Consider the following 22,546-nt stretch of genomic DNA (forward strand, 5'->3'; position numbering starts at 1 on the left):
CAGCGGAGCAATGCGTTCACTTGTTAAATCCCTCAGCCCCCAGGATACGAGCTGAGCCACCAAAGTCTCCCGCGGCCACCGGAGGACGACTCGGACAGAATACCCACACGCGTCACGGGCACAGGTAGGAAGAGCGCTTCGGCGTGACCCTTTCTTCTCAGATGAGTGCGAGGCGTACCTGCCCTGCGCTAGACGCCGTAGACTGAACACTTTATTATCACACATCTTGTGTGGCTTATTAGATCCTGCGGGAGTTTCCTTGAAGTCAACACTGAAATAATTGCAAAAGGGAAATGAAACCCGGAGGACAGTGTGTTTTTTTCTTTTCGTTTGTTTGCTCGTCTCCTCAGGCACCAGCGCAAGCGTCAGCAGTACCTGCAGTGACTTTGCTGCACTTTGCGTTGAACTGAGATGTGTTTGACTTTGTGTGTATTTGTTCAAGCAGAAAAGATGTGTGTGTGTGTGTGTGTGCGTGTGTATATATGTATATTGCATGTGTATATATGTATATATATACACATTTATATATACATATATATGTGTGTATATACACACACACTCATGGATATGTATATATACTATATATACTGTATATGCATATATATATATATATATATACACACACACACACACTTTCAAACTGTGTTTTTAAATCCACACAAGTAGAAGTTGGTGATTACCCTGCAAAAACAGGGTTTTGATTATGGAGAGTTGTGTGTTTTTTTATTTATTTATTCATTTATTTATTTATTTTATCAGATTATATACTATCGCACCGAAGCGTTTATTTATTTTTTTCCAAGAGCAGCACTTGCACCGGACAAATGGCAGGACAAAAAAAAAGAAAAGAAAAAAAGAAAATACTAACGCTGAAGCGAATCAGTTGAGCGCCGTTATTATTATGCGAGGCACATCATAATAATGACTTTAATGATAATGGTAATGAATGTGCATAATCATTTCCCATTATCGGCGGAGATGAGAGCCGTGCAGAAATGTGGAAAAAGTGGGGGCCTAATGTGCCTTTCACAGATAAGTGACTTCACACTGGAGGAATGTTTCATGAAGAGTCAAGCGTGTTTACGGGCAAAACGCAGTTCCTGGAGGTGTGTGTGTGTGTGTGTGTGTGTGTGTGTGTCTGTGTGTGTGTGTGTGTTTGTGTGTGTGTCTGTGTGTGCGGGGAGGGGCACTTGTTGGACTGAACTTGTGAGAAATTGAAATTCTACGCAATTTTGGGAGCTGGAGCACTTTAAGATTTTTCTAGCAGATGTGCCACGAATGCCAAAACCAGTCTCTTATCTCTAGCTAGCATGTTTCGAAAGAAATAATTCATTTAAAAGAAAACACCTTTAAGGATGTTTTTTTTCTTTTTTTTTCTTTTTTAATCCAGCATTGCTTTAATTTAAACAATTTAGATTTTATTTATTCAGCCTAAAATGGTATTTCCCACCGTGATTGCACCAATCATGCTGTTTATTATACTATTTGGACACTGTGAGCACCCCTACTTGCTTGGTTTTACACAACGCGATCGACTTCACTTCCCTATAATCTGCTCAGTGCCAAATCTCCACGCGCAACACTTCCCACAGCGCCCCTTCCAGACTCACCTTGAAAAAAAAAGTAAAAAAAAAAAAAAAAAAAAACAAAAGCTGGGAAGTCGACTCTGCGCCAGATTACTTCCCCTCGGCTCCGCGACCAATGGATTAGTGCAGGTGCGCACGCGGCTCAACAGCGACTAGATCAATGATGACAATGTGTCAGCTGCCTAACGCCCTGCAAAATTCACTTTGGGGGAGTCACACTGCAGGACTGGGGGGGGGGTGTCCCTATGTCCCTGCCCTGTTGTCTCTCAGTAGACACTGTGAAGCTGCTTCAAGCTCTCTGGCAGACACCTTTTCTACTGTGTTAATTTTGCACTATGCTTAGAATTCATCCAATTTCCCCCACCACATGCGGCGAAGGCGTTTTAATTAGATTATCGTGAATTATTTCCCCAACCTCGGGGAGGGACATCAGGGATGAATGATTCACTCCAGTGCCTCTTTCCTCTGCAGTCGTAAACCCCCACCCCACCCCACCCCACCCTCTCCTTTCAAGCACCCTATTTTCCTCCGACACCCACACGTTGTGTGAGTGCATTTGCTTCAGAAAATGTGTCCCCCCCCCAACCGCGGTATGTGGTCAGCGGAGCTGAACTGCGTAACGGCGCCCACGTCTGAGGTTATTAACTCAGTTTGCGGGAGGCTAAACGAGACGACCGCCGTTGTGGGGTCCCCCCCCCACACACACACACACACTTCCGTGCGACGGATGCGATTGCGGGAGGGGGACGACATCCAGCGGAGTGTCTGCCCCTCAGGTGCGGGCGTGCACTTGCAAATTTGGAGCGTGCGCGCGGGTGCAATTGACGGATAACAATCACATGCTCAGTTGATCTGTTATGAAGGTTCCTGGAGGGAGGGAGGGAAGGGAACGGGGCACATTTTGAATACAAAGCGTTTTACTGCCACTTCATTTTGCACTTCATTTTAATGAGGACGGGTAATACTCGGTGAGGTTTTCAGATCATGCGCGCGCTCCACAGTGTGCTTAAGACACTGGAACGCTCCGTAGCGGGAAAGGCTGATTTCAACAGCTGATATGATGACGCCGCAATTAGACAATGCTAACACATCAAAAGAGCAGATGCTGTACACGTTTCACAGCTCGTTATCTTCCAACTATCTTTGTTATCTCGAACTGCTAAAGTTGAAATTTACCCAAAATACGCAGCGTGACGAAGTGATGACACGTTTCCTCACGGCCAGCTAATCTAACAGATAACAATCACGGTCACGACTTCCAGCACTGCCTCGGCAGAAACTCCCCAAATTTGTTCAAGCTAATTTTCCTGAAAGGAGCTATAATGAGGAATCCTTACTAGACAGTGACGGCACAACTCGACTCCCTGTCAGCCTTATTAACATGTACCTGTTGAGGCTTTATGTTCTAAAGTAACTCAAAGCCGAAGTTCAACTCTGCCGTTTATCCACACCGTCTTTTCACGAGCGATCTTTCTTTCTGTTCTTAGCGGTGCTAATGTTAGCTAGCTCCTGCTTCTTTAAACGCGTCTTTCGAAAATGTGCGGTTTCAAAAAAATCCGTCTTTGTGTAAACGGCTCCTAAGAGAGAACATCCCACTTTCCCCCCATCTTCACCACCCCCCACCCACCACCATCCCCTTTAACTGGAGTCACGGACCGTTAGCTTGCGGGCGCCACTGTGGATTCAAGCCACAGCATTTTGTCGTTACGCAAATGCAAATCTTGTACTTTTCTCTAATCTTCCCTGGGCATTAAATTGTGCTTGCTAAATTTCTCCATTTGTGTTGCAGTCACATTACAATATGTTTTGGAGGACAAAAGCAAACCTTAAGTCTCTTAAGTATATTTATATTTGATGCACAGACCAAAGCTGACAACACAAACTGGCATCTAACAGATGAAATGAAAGACATTGGCACAAGAAAAAGAAAAATTAAAGGAATCTGGTGCATACATGGCTATTCCAGACCAATAAAATCTGCCAAAACATTGTCAGAGTCTAAGAAAACCCCCTCAAGCTTCATGAGTAATAGATTTTTGTCATGTTCCTCCGGCTGCTCCGGTTTTTGAAGTGCAGCAGTGCACGCTGTCAGCCCGAAGGAATCATCTGGATGATGTCTTTGGGCTGAATCCACGTGAATTTTAGTATTCTGTCCTTTTCTCAACAAAACTTTGTATAACTTCTAACAGGCTTACTATATACTCATAAACAATGAATGAACATAATCTGCTTCCTTCAAAGAGTTTGAAGAGTCTGCTGGGTCCACGCAGTGACTTGCTGAAGTTGTTTTGCAGTTACAGTTCCTCATGACTGTCTGAAAGTTCATAAGGAAATTAATGTTCCTATAAATTTATGTTTTCCATTATATTTTTTTCCTCTAAAACCCTCTATCTCTATCTCTTAACCCTATGAACAAGACACTTTTTTTACAGTTACTTTAAATCCATTGTAATATTCACTGATAACACTATAATATTGAGTTGTGACATTACTAAATTTGTAATTTATGTCCTGTTAAAGGTTAAGTGTGTAACATTTGAAAGTTCTGAGGAAGAAACAGTAACATCAAGTGGTTGGCCTACTTTTTCGTTGGTTGAAATTTATTTGAAGATGTCTTGAGTCTAAAGAGCCACAGCAGTCACCCTAACAACAAAACGTGCTGTCAGTTGGGCTCGAATGTCCATTCCAGGCTTCCTTAAAATTATTGGACTGCAAGTACACACTTAATAAAGTATTTATAATACCAATATATTGAGCTTTTACCAATATAAAAATCATAAATCAATCCAAATTTTACACACTGGACCTGAGGCTTGGTTGCAAGGGTTGGTGTTGGCATTGATCAACATGTACGCTCTAATTTTTTCATTCCAAAATAACATCAACAAGATAGACTCACTGCCCATACTATTCTGTAAAAAGTTCATTCACTTGTTTACACAGATAGTTAACATACCATTTAAGTGGCAGCAACTCTCTTTTGGCATTTAGGCACACAGACATGTAGTTATGACAACTGTTCAAAAAGGATTTTGGAGATTTTGCAGGTTTGTTGGTCTGAGAATTTCAGGAACTGCTGCTCTACTGGGTCTTTCAACCACCTCATCCCCAGAGAGTGGTCCCAAATAGAGAAAATGTGTGGTGAGTGGAGGAAAATGCCTTGTTGGTATCAAGGGTCTGAGGTCAGAATGGGCAAACTGGCAGGAGACGGTAACTCAAATAACCACTGCAGTTACAACCAAGGTACGAGGCTCGCCACTGTACATGTGTTTGGGGTGTGGTGTTGAACGGGATAAACAAGGCACTTTAAAATGTAAATGCGGGATTTTACTTTCCCCCCATTTTGTCACAATGCTGCTCAAAGTAAAGCAAATACAGCTTGCAGCAGAACAGCTTGCGCAGTTAACGAAATGCAACGCAACATTTTGTTCGTCAACTCAAGCCCTGACGAGCAAAGCTTTGAAGGTTAACAGGCCTTCACCGCTTTAATTGGTTTTATAATTGTGGTAAAATGGAAGTGGAGGCGCTTTAATCCGTGCCTCTGTGTGCAGCTGTTCTACACATCCTGTTGTTTTCTCAACCACCTGTTTTGTGAGGAGACGCAATGAGCCGGGCCAGGATGCAAGAGACAGGTCGGCAGCCTGGAACTAATTCGGGGTGATTAAGATTAATGGCGTATTGTCTCAATACGTACATCGCTGAAAATATGAGGAACGCCAGGGAAGGTGACCAAGCACCTGAAGAGGCCAGAGAAGGCTGTCAAAACATTTGGATTGATATACGTGCAAGGCTAAAAAGAAAGGGCATTGTTTTGCAAATGCAGATTTCATGCAACTAAAAACAAAATGCAAATAAATAGACGAATAGATAAATCACAGTATTCTTTAGGCATTTTGATTTGAAATACTCTCTAACCTAGAGTCCATACTAAAACGTCTGACTGAACCCGTCTGCATCTGATGATGATGATGAGGATGGTGATCATGATGATATTCTCTATAATTATTGACCTTAAAACAAAATAAAACTTCTTTTATTACGACTGTGAAAATTGCAGCAACTTAAAAGTATTGCATTTGCATCTGAGGCAGCGATATCGTATCATAAAAACGATTGACTCATCTTTCATTTTTAATAGGTTTTGAGTTTAGAGAAAAGTTGTTCATGTTTATTATCAGCAAAGGACCGTAAACAATTCGTGAAAGGGGCAAATACCAATTTACCGAAATGTTGTAGCTTGCCGGTACAGTGCGTTCAGATAGTGGTGACATTTCAGGCATTTCATATCATTTGCAACAAGCTGTTGCAGAGGAAAGGGCCGTAAAAACTCCAAAGGGCCTTAAAAATATCCAAAGTTGGAAAGAGTTAGGAGGGTACTATCAAAAAGAACAAAAAGACAAAGTAAAAAAGACAAATGGGCCACGAGATGTGAGAGGTAGACAAGGAATTTAAATTACGCCTACCTATTTATCAATGTGTCGCTGGAGGTGCGGTGTTTGGGTTCAGTGAACGGGAATCAAGTTCAACTCGCCTCCTTGGCTGGAAACCCGCTCGGCGTGTCATCGCAGATAAAGACGAGTGGGGGGGAGAAGACTCGGAGGGTCGGTGGTGAAGAAGGAGCGAAGGGAAGGAAGGCAGAGTGACCTTTAGGTTATCTGTGCATTAGCAGACGCCTTTGTTTTGTCCCGCTCCGTGTCGGTGGGCTAATGGATGAGATGGAGTGAGTCAGAGCTTTGCCAGAGACCAAGGCGGAGCTTTTCTTCTCCACCACTCATACCCATGACACCTTGGGCCCTCTGTTCATCCTTCATTAATGCTACTAATGCTAATTCATACCGCCGTTAGCACCATTAAAACACTTCACCCTGCAGCTCTGTGCGTGGCGTGCGAGTGGCTTATTCATTCAGTCACAGGCGGCTAAGAGATCTTTTTTGGAGACAGTGCAACAAAAAAGGCACCAAAGCTTTTGGGATGATCTGAATATGATTTCTACAAAAGATTAAAAAACATATTTTCTACTAATTGTATGAGAAAAATTATATTTATATAATATATGTATTTAAGAAAGGTGAGAGACAAACAGCTACTGTTATCTATTTTTTGAGAAAAGTTCTAAATAAAGTTCATCACGCTAAACGCAAATTTCTACATCTGTTTTTTTTTTCTTCCAACTGTTTTAATAAAAAAAAACTTTCGAAAAGAAGTAAAGGGATATCAGTGAACAGTGGAGGAGCCATTTAAAATTATTCATTTATTTGCGTAAATATCTTATCTTGACTACAAGGGCGCTGTCTTGTTTTGCTGAGCTCTGTTAACGGTTCAACGTTTAATATTTGGAGATTTTTGAGAAGAAACAGCGACATCGAGCGGTTACATTTTAGATTGCAGCGCTCTTACGCTGCCCCTCCCTCTTCATAGCTTGCCAGTGAACTACAGTGGCTGGATACCTTGTGCTCTAAGCTACGATTTTCTTCATTGGTTCATGAGAGGACGCAAACTTTCACCCTGAATACGAAATGCGTATTCGCAATTACTCGAGGTGCTGAATGCGGTGGCCATTGACTTCTAGACATTTATGCGTACGGCAAACTACTGCTTGGTAATGTTTGTTACCTCAACACCACACAAGGAGGGGAATGCCATCTGTTGGGAAAACATCGTACAACAGTACACAGTGTTGTCGTAATTTGACCAAACTTCGAAAGAGGTATCTATATATATATAGAAACACAAATTAAATACAGTACTATAGGTAGGAAAACCAAATGACTTTTATTGTAGTGCAAGTATACATTTTTACCAATTTTATGGTCAGTATATTAAGCTTTTACCAATGTACAAATTGTAAATGAGGCCAATTTTTAAACACTGGACCTTTAACGGGTAACCATCCAGTGAGCACAACAGCTCTGACTGACAACCAGATGAAAGCCAGTGTTTTTTTTTTGTTTGGTTGTTACTTCAGGTCATGGTTTTTTGTTGCACATTTTTGCCAACATCACCCAAAACAGAACAACCTTGCACAGCACTCTGCCTTACCTGAAATCAAGTTCAGTCCTCAACTCACCATTAGGTGACTAATGAAGCTTCTTTTTCGTCACCGCAAACACTTTCCCCTCTCTAAAGGCTGAGGCCCGTGAGATGTGTTAGGGCCTTTATCAATATGGGGCCATTTCGTGTTCCTCTTCCGTTAATGAAAAGCTTTCATGTATTTTAGGCACATCAGGAAAAGCACAGAAAACAAAGCCAAACGCATGAGACCATGGGTCCTTGTATGCTTTACTTCTGTTTTGACTGAAAGATAAAAACTCTCCATTGAATACACCTGATGCTTTCAGGGCCTCAGTTTACACTAATGGAGGCACAAAATAGTGTTTCAGAGACCCCTAAAAGTGGAAGAACGAGCTCTCTGCTACATTTAAAATTCCCTCTTTGCTTTTATGTCATTGTTAATTTAGATTTAGAAGGGCGAGACTGTTTTGATGTTGAAATGTTAGAGACATTTATTCTTCTAATGTGATGAACTCTCCGGTGCCCGGATGCAACACTTTGTTTTCTTGCTCTTGTGGGTATAAAAGCCTGTCGGGAGAAGTTGGTTGCAGGCTAAGGGATCCAACATTTCCGCTGCAAACAGGACATCACATATCAGCCCAACACTCACAATCACCTTCCGGCTCTGCATGATTGGTTATGCAAATGGTACAAACTTTTCAAGACGCTGGATTTGAATGCAAATTTATAGGCAAAGGCAAACTTGGTGGTAATTCAAGACAAACAGTAATGGCAAAACTGAAGCAGAGTGCGACATGACTGGGTTTATGTGTCACTGTCATCATTGAGTCCGAGGTAGACTCATAATTGACTTCACAAATTAAAGGTCCAGTGTGTAACATTTTGGCCTGATTTATGATTTTCACATTGCTAAACGTTTAATATACGGCCCATAAACACATTTATAGAAGTGGATACTTTCATATACTCTCATATATACATATACATAAGAATGCACATAGAGCACCCAGTTGGCTGCCCTCTTGCACCGCCATATTCCTAAAGAAATATGGACAATCCAGGTCACCTGACAGCGCTTTTCATATTTAGGGTGAACGCTTGCATCCTCAAATAAACCAGCGAAGAAGAAGGTGTGGAGTCCTAAGAACATGACAGTCAGGTGGTCAAATTGAGTGAATCTGTTGAGGTATCTAGCTAGCAGTGAGGTACCACATGAAACAGCCATGTGAAGTGTCAACTCTCAGCATTACTTATTATAACATATAAACAGTCATTCATATGGAGAAAGAAAATCATTTTTGGGCCATCCATACATTTTCAATACGCGCTTCTTCCTGAGCTGAAGGATCTGCTGGAGCCTCTCCCAGCCGTCGTAGGGCGAAGGCAGGGTGACACCCTGGACACGTCGCCAGTTCATAGCAGAGCCACATAAAGACAACCTGCCATTCACACTCCTATGGACAGTTTAGAGTTTCCAATTGACCTCACGGGCAAGTTTTTGGACTGGAGAACACGGAGAGAACCCACACAGACATAGGGAGAACATGCAAACTCCACATAGAAAGGCCCCAGGCCCGTAACTGAACCCACGGCCTTCTTGCTGTGAGGCGGCAGCGCTAACCACTGTGCCACCGTGTCACTAAGTCCTCATTGAGAACTACAAAACATTCATACCCCCTTACTTTTGCTGTTTCTTTGTATTTAAAAAAATGCTAAATTAATTGTGTTGTTGAAAATCTAACAAACTAAATAATGCAGACTACAAATTCTTGACATTTCAACCCTAAAAATGCTATTCTTTGTATCGCTAGCTATACGTTTCACTACATAAAGCCGTGCCATCCTGTCAACACCAATCATCCCAACCTTGAGGACGTCGTCTCGCACCACGAACATCTCGAAGAAGCTGACTGACGATGTCGCAGCCCATTAACACTTAATGTCCTAGCCAATTGTTCCTTGCAAACAATAATAGCTTCACTTCACACGAGAGATGGCAGCATGCAACAACTTTGTTGCTTATTCGCCCCCCGGGGCCGACGGAAAGCTATTAAACACGACGGCTGCGGTTTTTTCAGAAGCAAATAAATCCTTGTTCAACAATCAGGCTAATTAAGATAAATAGAAACAGGAGACCGATTGTGTGTGTGGGTTGAACGCAGATGGTGATGGTGGCAAAAGTATTCACATTCCGTACATAAGCGAAAGTACGGAAAATAACCTCAGGCTTTGAAATGTGCTTAAGAAAAAAGGTAAAACATATTTTTTCCCATTATTGAACCAAATCATTTGTTGATAGTTTCGCAAAAATGAAAAGGTTTTGAGAGAAAAGTCTGGACGGAACTGACCTGAAAAATCTGCTGGAGTACAGTAACAGTAAGTATTTGTACTTTGTTGCTTCCCACCTCTGGTTGAAAGTAATTGGAATGTTTCGGTCCAATCAAATTGATGCCGGGCTTTCATGACGGTGGCAACAAAACACCTTTCCACTCAAAGGCAAAACCCTTCTGAAATGTTTTTTGGCAGCGTGCCCTTTGTCAGCTGAGACACCCACTGAATATATTGAAGTCGCCAATGCTGTGGCAAACAATTAAAAAGCTTTATGCCCACATATAAGCAGTCTGCTGCCTGCTGATAATACCGGTCCACTGTCCTTCCCCTCCAGGACTGTTCCGCCTCCACACATATCCGATATGTGGGACAAAACAAATGGACGCCTGTTTACTCATTAAACAGCTTTTGATTGACGCCGCATTGTTTTGTTTAGTAATGATATTAAACTTGCTTGCGGTGGCCACAAATGCCTGTTGCCTGTATTAGCACTTTGGCGGAATGTCATTGCTGCTGTATCTTTGTAATTATACGGGGGCCCACACTCGCTCACTCATTTGTCCAACTTATTTACAAGGGTCACTTAACGGCGAACGTGACAATATGAGATGGGCTTCATCAGCGGACAAGCAAACGATCATTGCACAAAACGCCTCAGCAAAGCAAACAAACGGGTCCCGCTAAGGATTTCCCATAAAGCCATTTATATACGGTGGTGTTCTGCTACACGGGGGCAAGTTTGGACTGTACATTAGTAAGTAATTAAAAGTAACTAAGTAATAGAGTAGTTAAAAAAAAAAACACGTCAGAAGATGATGAATTGACGTCTAGTATTTTAAAGAAGGCTGAGTTCACCTTTTCGTCTATTACATCAATAATATTCATATCTGGAACCATACATATCCAAACATGTCATTTTTGGGGGGCTGGTTGTTCATTAAACGGAGTGTTAGGTACATTGAATTGTTTATGAGAATATTAAAGAGACGGCTAGAGGCACTTTCGTACATTATGTCTTAAACATCACAAACGCACAAAAGCTTAAGCAAGTCTTTTTAACGAGACGGTGGGAGTGGCCTTGTGCTATTGGCTCATGTGGCGACTCGTGATGGAGGAGACGGGGGACGTGGATTCAGGGGTCAATCCGTGAACATGGAGCAACCGATTTGAGGATTTGCTCAGACGCAGCTCCACTGCTGAGCCATCAGCTTTGACGTACACACACGGATCATACTTCTGCAATGGCAGGTGTGATTTGATTCCACGTTAAGCTTTTCGTCCTATTGCATCCGTCCAACTCAACAAACGACGCCGTTCTTCGTCCGTTCTGGAATCTGGAGAAAACGATCTCTAGATTCCAGTTTCGTTCCTTTTGCGCTATTTCCGTTATTTCCAGCTTGTCCAGGAAAATACCTATGTATTTATTAATCCTCGCTGCCTCGTACTCTGCTCCCTCACTCTCCGTCCCACATATTTTCTCCACCTCCTTGTGTTGCGTTGGCTGAACGCTCTTGTGGACACCGACACGACGCCCCGAATCCAGTTAATAAACCGTAGCAATTTCGCCACTGACGCAACATTTCTGTCATCCCCCCCCTGCAGGCTGGGCCCCGTTCATCCACCCCGGTTTCAGACTCTTCTCCGCACCCCGCCTCTGCCCACTCTCCCCCTTCCCCCAACAGTTCATTTGCCCCCCTGCCTGTGTGACCGTGCTGAGCCATGAAGATCCCTCTGTGGTACCTGCTGGCGCTGCTCGCGTGTCGCTTCACCCCCGGACGCGGCGACTGCCGGGGAGAGTGCCTGGCCTGCGGTCTGCTCCTGCAGCAGCAGCAAACCTTCAGCAGCATGGTGAGTGCGAGCTTCTGATTGTCAGTTCATTTCGGTAGCGAGAACAACCCCTGTTTGTGCAGAGTTAAAGGTCTGGTGTATTATATTTGGAGATTTTGAGAGGAAACAGCGTCATCAAGCGGTTACATCTTAGATTGCAGAGCTTTTACACACCCCCTCCCAAGCTTGCCAGTGAACTACACTGGCCTTTGCAGGCAAACCTGGATGCGTCGTCCACCTTGTTCTTTGCTGGTTTATTTGAAGGTGCGAGCGTTCACCCTGAGTACAAAACAGGCTGTCAGGTGGGCTGGATTGTCCACACCAGGCTTCCTTAGAAAAATGGCAGTGCAAGATAGCAGCTAACCGGGAGCAAGACCCTTGCTATATGTATATTCTCATATATATATATATATATGAGAACCGTTCTATGGGTAGAAAAACCAAATTACTTGTATTGTACAGCAAGTATCCAGTTTTATAAATGTATTTATGGATACTATATTACGCTTTTAGCAATCTAAAAATGATAAATCAAGTCAAATTTTATACACTGGACCTTTAGTAGCGCTTTAAGCACTGCAAAGTAAGCAAGTGCTTGGACTGTTATTTGCAATGTGATGATGAACAAATGTCTAGATAAAACGTGTTAGCAGTGAGTCAAAATACCTCATGTGACGCATTCATGGGCGTTTCCCAAGGATTCCTTTCTAACTAGCTTGCAGTGACTTTCCGCAAAATCAGAGCTGCGTTACTGGGACGTCAGCTTAAGTACAAAAATGACATCTTGGCTGGCTTTATCATTGTTACTCCGCTGACATAAGCTGTTGGGATTTTGGAGGGCTTCAATGTGGCCATAGTGTCACCGAATGAGAGCCAAGGACGTATTATAATACCTGAATGGGCTCTGTTCCTCAGTGGCCAACCATTGTATTGCAAGAAAATAAAAATCAAATGGGGCCCAGGAGGCTAGAAAAACACAAAACTAATAAGATGCAATTTCATCCCTTAAGAAAACTTCACCCGCATGTCTAGGTGTGTCGGATTTGTCAGAAAAAACAAACAAAAAAACACACACAGCCCTGACAAAATGTGGCCTCCCTCCAAAAGTCAGACTTTAAACTTCAGCGCAGCCCGCAATCTCATTCCCCTGAAGACGAGAGACACGCTGGCTGATAAGAACGGCCCCCACAGCTCTGAATGGCTGCGGGATGGCTAATTTAGCTGATAATAATGCAGGAAAAGACAGCTGGGACCTTCTGCCATAGAACTCGGTGTAATTGACTGCTGCTCAGTATCACCGGCTCAGGCTTACACTGGTGACTGACACGTTTTATCAGCTCCTCATTGTATTAGCCGCCTTCCCGTTGAGCCGCAGATGGAATCCACTGAGCAATTCCATTGTTTCCAAACCCCAGACGGAAAGTGTCTGCGTGCGTGTGCTTGAAAGCGCGCGCTAGTGTGTGTGTGTGTGTGTGTGTGTGTGTGTGTATGAGTGTGTCTATGCATGTGCACGCCCACACACTACAGCCTGTCCTTCTCTTGCTAGCTTCGCTTTTTTAGGAATCAGCCTTTTCTGATGTCACAAATGGAGGGCACTGATACCTCCAAGAAATCCCTCCCAGTCTAGTGACATCACCTCCAGCCAGGAGGGTTTTTTTTTGTTTGTTTTTTTTTACAATGTGAACGCCGATGCTAATATTGATGTTGCAGGCAAAGACAAGAACAAGACAGACAACCACTGTCACTCACTCTCAAACCTGCCGTTAATTGAGAACATGCAGACTCGCAGTGAGGATGAGGAGACCGTGCTGCCCACTGCCATGTGGGTCAACAGAGTGTAATACAATACTCATAGTTTATTTCGTGTCGTAGTACCTGAGCCAAGGTGCCTTTTTGCAAGGCAGACCTCAGGCCAGTTATCCACCAGGTAAAGTTTGTCTTAAATAACAAAGAAAAAATAATAAAAAGATGATAACATCAGGTTATTTTTACAGCACTGACCTGATGTTACCATGAAGCTAACCCACTTCCGCATTTTCATACTATGCACAATAATTAAGATTGCAAAACAGTTTGTGATCCTTAATAGAAAAAGAAAATTGGGCAAAATCATATTCCTACTGCCACATCCTAGTATATTTTGTTTGGGATTCCTTGTTTAAAATGAGTTGAAGTTTTGGTGTAACTACACTAAGATGAACAAATTTTCCACCTATTTTGGTGTCGCGGACAATACAGGTCATTGGTTGTTGCACGAAACCCATAGAATAACAATTGAAATGTGATTTGAGTGACATATGTAGTCTATACCAGAGAGAGTAAAAACAAAAAATGTGGAAGTTTCAAATGTCCGCAGTGCTAAGGCTCAGACTCACAGTCTTATAGCAACATCAAGCCAAAATGTTTCAATAGCACACGTTTTCCTGATTGCCCAAATGCTAATTCACAAAAAAAAAAAAAACTTCAACAACACAGATTTTACGGCAGATGGTACCATTTCCACAATGAGTACGGCCAAGTTACGTACATTGACTGCTAAAAAAGTAGAGAGGCTAAAGTAGACACGGCAGTACTGGTCAAGTCTGATTCTCACCCCAACACAGCAGCACCAGACTCTGCATTTTAAACATCTTCGAGGCATTTAAGTCAGCCTCCTTTACACATTGTCACGACTGCGTTACTTAACAACCAAAATCCGAAGCTCAGCTCTACTTCTGACAAATGAACCTCTGTGAACCTCTCTCTCCCTCTTGTTCTTTCAGGCAAGTATATTACCACGCACTCATATATACGCAGGCACCCTGGCCCATAAACTGCTTCAGATTGCTCCATTGATCTGACGTGGAAAATCCCCTGGTGTGCTCATTTCATTTACGCTGGTTAATTAATTTCCGCTGATAGATTCGATGCGGAGCTCCCTCCTCTTTCATCCTTTGGATGTGAGCAGGTTCTCCTGAAAACAGCGTTGTTTATCTGGTTTTGAGTAAGGGGAAAAAACATTATTGTCTAAAGGCATTGAGCCACAGTACAGCCTCATTTTTGACACTTTGTTTTGGATAGTCCTCATGAACAACGTTCAGATTTATAATAGAAAATCTATTTTTATGACTTAAAGGTTACGTGTGTAAAATTTGGAGATTTTGAGAAGAAACAGCAACAGGAAGTGGTTACATTTTAGATTGCAGCGCTCTTATTCTCCCGAGCTTGTCAGTGATTTTATATATAGACACACATATATATATATACATGTATGCACATATATATTGTATATACATATCATTACGAGAGGTTGAGCAGCCAGTCAAGAAATAAATGGACATCATTTAGCTGCTGTCCCTCAAACTGAGTTGTAATTTCTCCCAATTTTGTGCCGCCAATCATTTTTGCGGCGGCAGTTATCAAATGATCGACACCTCATTTGGGCACGAAAACTTTCCAAGTGCGCTGAGCGCGGCAAAAGCCAGGTCCACTTAACTCCTCCGACACGGGGGCCATCCAGTTCAAGAGAGGCCTCCCTCACCAAGGTTATGCAGCAAAGTTGTAAAGCACCTCGGGTTAAACAGCTCATCAAACTGAACATATATTTGCACTGGGATTGATTTACATAAGTGGTATAAGAGTCTGTCTGTGTCTTCAGGGCTGCTGCGCCACATGGCCAGTGGTTCGCCATGCGTGCGCTGACTCTAAGGTGAATGTGTCTCACTGTGTGTGTGTGTGCCAGCCGCTGTATATCGTCTTATCGGTGGCATTTCTGGGTGCAGACGGAAAGTTTTCTCATAAAGTTGCTCTCCCCTTATCAAACAGCAAACACAATCGGAGAACTGCAGCAGAGGGAGTTCAACCATTGCAAGGATTGATGAGGAGGAAGAGAGTGGCTGTCTGCCTTTGCCAGTGCGTCTGTCATACCAAACACAGAAGGATGTGATATAGAAAGAGTACTCATGACACACACAAGCTGCAACTCTGAGTTGCATCTCAGTTCTTTTTTAATCAAGTGTTTGGGATGAAGGTAAAGGAGATTTTAATAAGAAACAGCTAACATCAAGTGGTTACGTTTTAGATTGCAGCGCTCACCCTCCCTCTCCCAGCTTGCCAGTGAACTACAGTGGCTTGTACACACAAACGTGGATACCTTGTCCATTTTCTTCTTCATTAGTTTATTTGGGACTGCGAGTGTTCACCCTACTTACGAGACGCGTTATCAGGAGGGCTGGATTGTCCACACCAGGCTTCCTTAGAAATATGGTGGTGTAAGATGGCAGCTAACCGGGAACAAAATCCTTGATCTCTCTCTATATATATACACGCACACATATACATTTATATACTGTATGTGTATATTTATGTCAGAACTGTTCTATGGGTAGAAAATGATACTTTTACAATTACTTTTATTGTAAAGGGAGTATACATTTTCATTGACGTACTTATGGGCAGCATATTAAGTTTTTTACCAATATAAAAATCGTAAATCAGGCCAAATATTACACATTGGAACTTTAAGAACTTCTTAGAACCTTTTTCCCACTTCAGCATGAAGATGCAGACATGCAGACATGAGACTCATCAGACCCACAGATACACCAGTGCCGCCTTAATCTTTAAACCACAAGGTGAAAAATGGACTGTTGCCTTGAAAAAACAAAAAGAGCAGTTGTGACCATTTTTCTGTTTACTTACACGAGTCTCGGATAATTAGCTTGGGTACAAAGTAGAAAAAGACATAGCCAATCTTTCATTTTTCTGACTTGCAGATTTTTTTAAATTTGGCGTGACAAAAAAAAACAAAACACATCAACCAATCACAATGTTTGTACAAAAGGACCGTCTCTAACCACGAGCGACATCAAAACTGGTAACCGATTAGCTCGCGGATGATCTGCTTCTGTCAGCACAGCGCTGTTTGACAAGTGAGATGCAAATCAAAAATAAGAGAAAAGACATATGGCAGAGTATCACTGTTGAGCTGTAACTCATCTTGGGTCCCGGCAAAACCTTTGCACCGATTCTTCTTCCTGTCAGTTGGGATTAGAGTTATTTATAAAATGGACATTTCCAATTTGTAATTTATTTTCACACAACTAGTATATTGTTTACTACTGCATTGCCTAAATCTGTTGAACGTATTCCACCAATCCATCAAAGGTGGTGGCTCATTCAGGAAACCAAAAAGAATCAAATGAATCGCCACCCGTCAAATTTTGTGTTTCTAGAAGCTGCAGCAACTGGACTCTTGCTAGCACAGGACCAGAGCAAAGCAAAGCAAAATCAGATTTCCTACTGAGTTTTCTGCTTTTCTTTTAATGAGTTCCAATTTAACTGTCACTATTGCATGTGTCCACACTAATCTCTTTAGCTGCAGCCATTGTGCACCAGCTTGCTTTTTTTCTGCATTCTGTGGTTTTGAGAGCAGCTCGTGGTGGTTAATCTGGCTTTCGTAACAATTAAAAAAAAAAAAAAACGGGGGATGCAGATTGGCTCCAAATCAGAAGGATTGGTTACGGTAAAAAAAAAAAAAAAAAACATCCAACACTACACAATTTAACTTTGGCATCGAGCTCAACCATCTCTCATCCATTTTCATGTCTTAATTTTACATCAATCCAATACGCAATTAACTCCCATTAAACACAAGATGGTGGGGAGTATGAGATAAAGAAATGGCTGCTCCAAAACTAGGATCAAGAAATTGCTACAGTGGTGAAAAAAAATGTCCGGACACATTTACATTTGTGACAGATTCCATTACGATATCGGAAAGCTGGCAGACCCAGAGCTGTTTTGCACAGAAATAAGTCAATAAATAATTACGCTGAAAAACATTCACAAAAAGCTGCACATTCCTCTACCTTTCTTCTTTTTTCTTTTTTTTTTAGAAGGTTTCTTGATAAGAGAGGGTTGTGCACAACTAGAGGTAATTCTGTCTCTACTATCAGTCCTGGCACATTAGTTGAAAAAAAAAAAAAAACAGTGCAGAGTGCAGACACACGTCCTATGCCAGTGCTCTTGAGTCTGTAAGTGCAATTTCTTTGAGTGCAGTCACCCCCAAACAGGTCTGTCCAAGTCAAAACAGGATGTTGGCGTACACCCAGGGCAAGTACACAAGTTTAGTTTAGCTGGGTTTTTTTTTTACGTGTCAAAAATAAACAGAAATAATTTGCATTTGTTTGTGTCTGTCTCCCTCAAAACACAAAAACTGTTGTCTGTGAAGATTCCATTATAATGATCCTATGTTGTCATTCAAAAAAACTGATGTCTTGCCCACAGAGCAATCCCAAAAAAATCTATCTACATCTATATAGCTATACGTTAAAGTACGGAAATGCATCTTTGATTTATTTTACTCCAGACCTCTGTTTTCTTCTTCCTCTTGTTAAAGGTCCAGTGTGTAAATTTCTTAAGGAAACCTGGTATTTAAGGGAGTGTTTGGGTTTTGGGGTTAGTGCCATGGACGTATTATAAGAACTGGAAACCGGGCTGGCAACGTGGCGGCGAGTCATTTTATCCCAGTGGCCAATCGAGGTACTGCAGTAAAAAAAAAATCCCATGGGCCCAAAAAGCTTTTTTCCCATAGGCCGCAATACAAAAATAAATGCCTGTAAAACGGCTGTCAAGGATGACTGTGACTGAAATGCAATTCATAGCAAATCTCTCAATTGTAGATTGAGATCCATAATCAAGGTTTCTCTCCTCTCTTTCCCCTCCTTCCTCTGCAGGTGTGTTTGCTAGAGTGCGAGGGTCAGATCTCGCCCTCCTTCACATGGGAGTTGTGCAAACAGGCCGTGAAGCTGTCGCACCACCCCGCTCTGCCCGAGGGGGGCGCTCTGTTCAAGAGGAAAAGAGAGGAGCTGGGGGGCCTGACCACACTGGACTTGAACTCAGCCCTTGAGCAGTCCGTAGCAGCGTCCGAGAACCTGGATGAGGGGGACCAAGAGGAAGACGAGCTGCCCTTTGAGCAGCGCGGCAGCCTATATGACTCATCGCTGCCGGAGTCGGCCGAGGAGGGGGAGGGTCCGCAGGGTCTGGATCTCGACCTGACAGGGCCCAGGGAGGAGAGGAACGCGGGGGACGACGGGCAGCTGGAGGGGGACGAGGTCGACGCGTCGGAGGAAGTCACTCTGTCCAAGCGCTTCGGTGGCTTCCAGAGAGGGCGCCACGGCTACAGGAAGCTGATCGGCTACCCGGGCAGACCCCTGCAGAAGCGCTACGGCGGCTTCATAGGCGTCCGCAAATCCGCCCGCAAGTGGAACAATCAGAAGCGGGTGAACCAGCTGCTCAGGCAGTACCTGAGCCTGAGGAGCAGCCGCAGCGGCAGGTTCAACAGCGCCCCCGTCAGTCGGGTCTGGAGGCAGAACAGACTTTAGTGTCGCCCCCTACCCCCGATAGTCCCGGCACCCCCCACGTTACCTCAGCCGAGCATGAGTTGAACAGCTCACCCCCGGGTCAATGTCGCCCTCATCACACCCACCCACCCATCATCATCATCATCATCATCATCATCATCATCACCATCACCATCATCATCATCACCACCATCATCATCATCGTCTTCTTCATTGTCATCATCATCATCATCATCATCATCATCATCATCATCAAAAGAAGAACCCTGGCATTTTGTTGCACCTTTTCGTGTCTCTGAGTAAGAAGGAACGTTTCAGCCCCCATGTCTTTCTTATGGAGTATTGTTTCATGCAAATTCTGTAAATAAAAGAGTTAGAAAAGTGCAATTGAAAATAAATATTTTTTTGTGTTGCAATGATGGGTCCAAATAATATTTAGAAAGTGTTTTTGTTTTGATTTGATTTGTTTTTTTTCTCGCCCTGCAAAACTAAGCTCATGTTGACAGGGTTTAAACAGCCTGAAGTTGGAGTTGAAAGAACTGACTCTGTGGTGGACATTTATATTCCGACAAACAGTTTCCTTTATTTAGAGCTTAAGTTAATTAAAAACATTGAATTCCAATAGCTATCTCTATCTGGTCAACCTGTGCCCACCTTGCAGCACCAAAGAAGAACTCAAGAGAAATCCAAGTGGAATGCAAAGAGTAAAACTGCTGGTCTATAAATCAAATCAACCAATTTAATAAAAGTCATTGGGTTTAAAAATGTTCCTTAACGTTTAATCTCCACAAGCTCGGTGAGATTTGGGAGGTCAGGCTGCATCTTTTCAGAGGATCGATGATGCTTATTGAGCGCGGAAACCGGTGGAGCAACATTGCCCTCTAGTGTTTGAGGAAGGAACATATCGGCAGTCGGTGCACATCGTGGATTATCCAGGAAAAATAAAACAAAATAGGAAATCTTGTTGCAATACCACTGTCATTTAGGTTTTACTGGAAAACTTGTTAATTTCCCTTTTCAATGACGTCCCAATTGTAGGAATCGAGAGAAGTGCGGACAGTCCCGGGAAGAACGTGCCAAATTTTCCTTGCATTGAAAAACAGGCTTTTCTTCTCCTGGTATTGTTATTTTGGGGGATTGGATTATTCAACTCGGTAACAAGTACAAACTATACACCTGTAACTTCCATTAATTTTAGTGTAATTGACGCCCAAAAACAGGTTAGAGAACCACATGCAGTCACAACAACTAGGCTAACAACCTACCGGCTAACATGTGGCTATTGCACGTCATTTCGTCCCTCAACCTTTGGTTCCAAATTGTGGAGATTCGGCACTGGCACCGGGTGCACATTTTAATCCTGATACACTGCAACAGTGTGACGGCCTTCGAGGGTGACAAGCCAAGTGAAGTGATTGAGGAACTTGTTCTCCACTTGATCTCCATAGTTTGTACATTGCAGGTGTAGATGTTGCCAATCAGGCGAACGTTAGCCTCAAAACAACGCGTTCCAATACGCACTCATGAAAAAAAAAACTATTTTCCAAATGGAGAAGAAATTTGGCACATTTTCCCTGAGACCCTTTCTCCACTTGTCAGATGGGCTGAATATCCCACAAAAGCGTGGTATTTATCATTACATTACACAAAAAGGAAAATGAGAAAGTCTTCAACAAACACAACGTTCCAACTGTTCATTAACAAATAGTTGGAACTTGTAAAAATGTATACTAAATTGAATGAATGACTTTACTAAATTGCCATGCAATTAAATAATAATTAAGACTGCTGCTTGATTTAAATTACAACCAAAAAAAAAAAAAGGGAATCTAAATGACTGGTCACGTTCTAACTAAGAGCAAGAGAGAAATGGAATGTTGCATGTTGGATGTCGCTGTTATCATTACAAACACCATGTTTCTGGCTGGGTTTAAAACGAACAAAACAAACCAAAAAAAAAAAAGTGATTGTTTTGTCATTGAAGCACTTTTCTCCACTAACAGGTCACATACGAAGTCTTTCGCATCTTGGTAGAGCTAATATGTTTTCTGGGGTGTACGACTGTATCTGCATCTGAGTGTGTGACTGCAGAGTGTGTTCAAATGCATGTTCGTGCAGTTTGTTCTGTCGATACAATAAACACACTCAAAAATAAATCATGAGATTTGTGAATACAGTGTACATTTAAAATCACATTTATACCATGGCACCATTGTTCAGTCTTCAAACTATGTAAAGAAAAAAAAAATGACAATAAAATAGTTTGCTATTTCTCTTGTTGACTTTCATGCAATAGGACAACTCGCCTTTTTTTTTTTTTTTTTTTAATGTTCAGTCTTTAATTGGTGTTTGACAATATATTTCCCTTTTTTTTTATTGCTTTTAATTACTCCTTCCCCTAATACTAACCCCAATTCCCCAAACCCACACTTCACGGATAGAACCATTAACACTGGTCATATGCCAACACATGGGCAGGAAGGACAGGGAGTTGCTTGGGTCAAACCAAGAAGTAGCTTATTCTTGTGAGTTTAGATTCCAACAAAGTGCCAAAAAACATTGCCCCCCCCCCACCCCCCACCCCAACAACAAACAAAATCAAAAGTCTGCCAAAAAATCATGGGTTGGAACGAGACGATAAAAAAGGTATAAAATACTTGTACATAACTCAAAGCACACAATATATTGTTCATCATTACCACTGTATAATATATCCACTTAAGGAATAGGGTGAAATAACGAAAAACAGCCAAGTAGCAGTCTAACACAGTGGGGCTATGAGGTTATTACTACAACCTTTGGATAAAGGAGTATTGGGGGTTTAGCACATCACATGGTCAAAGTCAGCCAACAGTTAGCACCATCGCAGACTTGAGTATTCAGGATCAACGTACAAAGATGCGGAAAAACACCGTTTGCATTTCATGAGGATAGAAACGAAGCGGGTTGAACGTAAAAACAAGTGTATTAAAAGAACATCTGTTTTTCTTGATGGCTCTCGGGCCCTGAATTATATCTTTTCAATAAAGTCTCTTTCATCACTCATCTGTCCATCCATTCGTTTTTTTTTTTGTCGTATTCCTTTTTTAAGGTGTTTGTTTTTAGTCTGGGAAGCGCTGGCATGCTTTTTTCCAACGGCAGGCGGTGCACCACTGGTCCTTGCGCTCCACTCCGTAGACTTTGCGGCACTTTTTCGCCTCCCCGCGACCTTTCCTGCAAGACATCGGGGCACAGAGTGGCGCCGGTGAGAAAAAAGCAAAGCAAGACAGAGAAAGCCCGTCGCTGGCTTGACTGGCAAACGGTTACGTAAAATGCTTACATAGAACGACACCCGCACTGATGCAAGCTATGGAAATATAACATGCGGATTTACAAATATAGAGGTGGTTATCCAATTAAAGCAGGTTAATTTTATCTTTATAATTGGATGCTCTCACAGTTCAAAGA

General features: G+C 42.5%; 2 protein-coding genes across 3 annotated transcripts in view; one reads left to right on the plus strand and one right to left on the minus strand.

The window, feature by feature from the left end:
* Window positions 1–21,387, plus strand: pnocb (prepronociceptin b). Its single transcript, XM_076037604.1, has 3 exons — window positions 1–124; window positions 11,532–11,777; window positions 18,473–21,387. Exons 2-3 carry the CDS (start codon window positions 11,649–11,651, stop codon window positions 19,118–19,120), a joined length of 777 nt encoding a protein of 258 aa, XP_075893719.1. The 5' UTR covers window positions 1–124; window positions 11,532–11,648; the 3' UTR covers window positions 19,121–21,387.
* The window catches only part of znf395b (zinc finger protein 395b), an 11,923-nt gene continuing 10,655 nt past the window's right edge, over window positions 21,279–22,546 (minus strand). For both annotated transcript variants that reach the window (XM_076037602.1, XM_076037601.1), the window contains exon 10: window positions 21,279–22,312. In XM_076037602.1, coding sequence (XP_075893717.1) covers window positions 22,201–22,312 — 112 coding nt within the window. In that variant the 3' untranslated portion in view covers window positions 21,279–22,200. The remainder of the gene's footprint in view (window positions 22,313–22,546) is intronic.

The sequence above is a fragment of the Nelusetta ayraudi genome, unplaced genomic scaffold (assembly GCF_046127955.1).
Source record: "Nelusetta ayraudi isolate G7.1 ecotype Tasmania unplaced genomic scaffold, CSIRO-AGI_Nayr_v1 ptg000052l, whole genome shotgun sequence".
NCBI classification, from domain to species: domain Eukaryota; kingdom Metazoa; phylum Chordata; class Actinopteri; order Tetraodontiformes; family Monacanthidae; genus Nelusetta; species Nelusetta ayraudi.

Excerpts from the sequence above, each read along its gene's own strand:
- pnocb (XM_076037604.1), top strand. The coding sequence starts at position 11,649 with ATGAAGATCCCTCTGTGGTACCTGCTGGCGCTGCTCGCGTGTCGCTTC. Across the intron at positions 11,778-18,472 it reads AGCAAACCTTCAGCAGCATG|GTGTGTTTGCTAGAGTGCGA; the intron begins GTGAGTGCGAGC and ends CTTCCTCTGCAG.